This window comes from Trypanosoma theileri (assembly GCF_002087225.1).
Source record: "Trypanosoma theileri isolate Edinburgh chromosome Unknown TM35_Tth_6_V1, whole genome shotgun sequence".
NCBI classification, from domain to species: domain Eukaryota; phylum Euglenozoa; class Kinetoplastea; order Trypanosomatida; family Trypanosomatidae; genus Trypanosoma; species Trypanosoma theileri.
The window spans coordinates 564,986-566,183 of record NW_021639848.1 but is presented as its reverse complement, the minus strand read 5'-3'; the positions used below and the strand labels follow the sequence as shown (position 1 = coordinate 566,183).

Genomic DNA, 1,198 nt, shown 5'->3' with positions numbered 1-1,198 from the left:
ATCTCTCTCTCTCTCTCTGTATATATATATATATATATATATATATATATATATATGTATATATATATATATATAATCTATTTATGGTTTCTGGTTGGAAATGGGATTACTTCAGATGGGATGGTCTTGGAGTTCATAATCCCCCATTGCCTATACAGTTAACAAATCTCACTAGTACATTATTATTTATACTATTTACAAAGTGTACACAAACACACACACACTCTCTCTCTCTTTGTGTGTGTGTGAGTGTATTTCTCCTGCTATCACTATTTATTATTTATTATCACTATCACCAAATAATAATAATAATAATAGTAATAGTAGTAACAACAACACCCCATATCAAGAAGAATAAACGAAATAGAAAGAAATAAAACAATTTAGAAAGAAAAAAGAAAAAAAAAAGAAAAGAGGATAATGGCCTCTGTACATGTATTAGTTGGTCAATGTGGTAATCAACTTGGAAAAACATTCCTTGATGGTCTTGTAGATGAAGTACATGCCAGTAAAGATGATCACTTCGCAGCTCAACTCTCATCTATGCATTTCCGCCCATCCCGATCGTCACTTCCACACCCACGTTGTGTAATGATTGATATGGAACCCAAAGTTATTAACTCCACTCTTCAAAGTACAGATGCGGCTGGACAATATACAGTCCAATCTCCACAGTATATTACTCGACATTCCGGTAGTGCGAATAACTGGGCTTGTGGATATTATACACATGGGAATCAATGTAAATCTAACATTACAGAAGCCCTTCGTCGTGAGAGTGAAGTGAGTGGAAGTGTTCGTACTTTTCATGTTCTTCACAGTGCGGCTGGAGGAACGGGATCGGGTGTGGGTTGTGCTGTTGCGGATATTATTAAAAGTGAATTCCCTCGTACGTTATTATTCCATACAGTTATTTGGCCCTTTGCAAGTGGAGAAGTGGTAACGCAATGGTATAATTGTATATTAACAATGAGTGCCTTGCGGGAAACTGCAGATGCGGTGTTTATTGCTCATAATGATGATTTTATAAAGAAAACAATAGTGGGAAGACGGGGAATATTAGGACATGCAGGAACAGAGGAAGTATCGTTTGAGAGTATGAATAAAGATATCACACAGTTATTATTGGATTTACATCTCCCACGGAAAGTATATCGTTTACAACAAACAGATTATCATCATCATCATCATAATAGTA

At 35.5% G+C, this 1,198-nt stretch overlaps 1 protein-coding gene across 1 annotated transcript; it reads left to right on the top strand.

Moving 5' to 3' along the window:
* Positions 1-420: 420 nt before the first annotated feature.
* TM35_000063280 (delta tubulin) lies at positions 421-1,197 on the top strand (the record flags this gene model as incomplete). The annotated part of the gene is made up of 1 exon (XM_029023365.1): positions 421-1,197. A coding segment is annotated over one exon (777 nt), but the record flags the coding sequence as incomplete, so codon positions are not given.
* Between the last annotated feature and the right edge of the window lies 1 nt (position 1,198).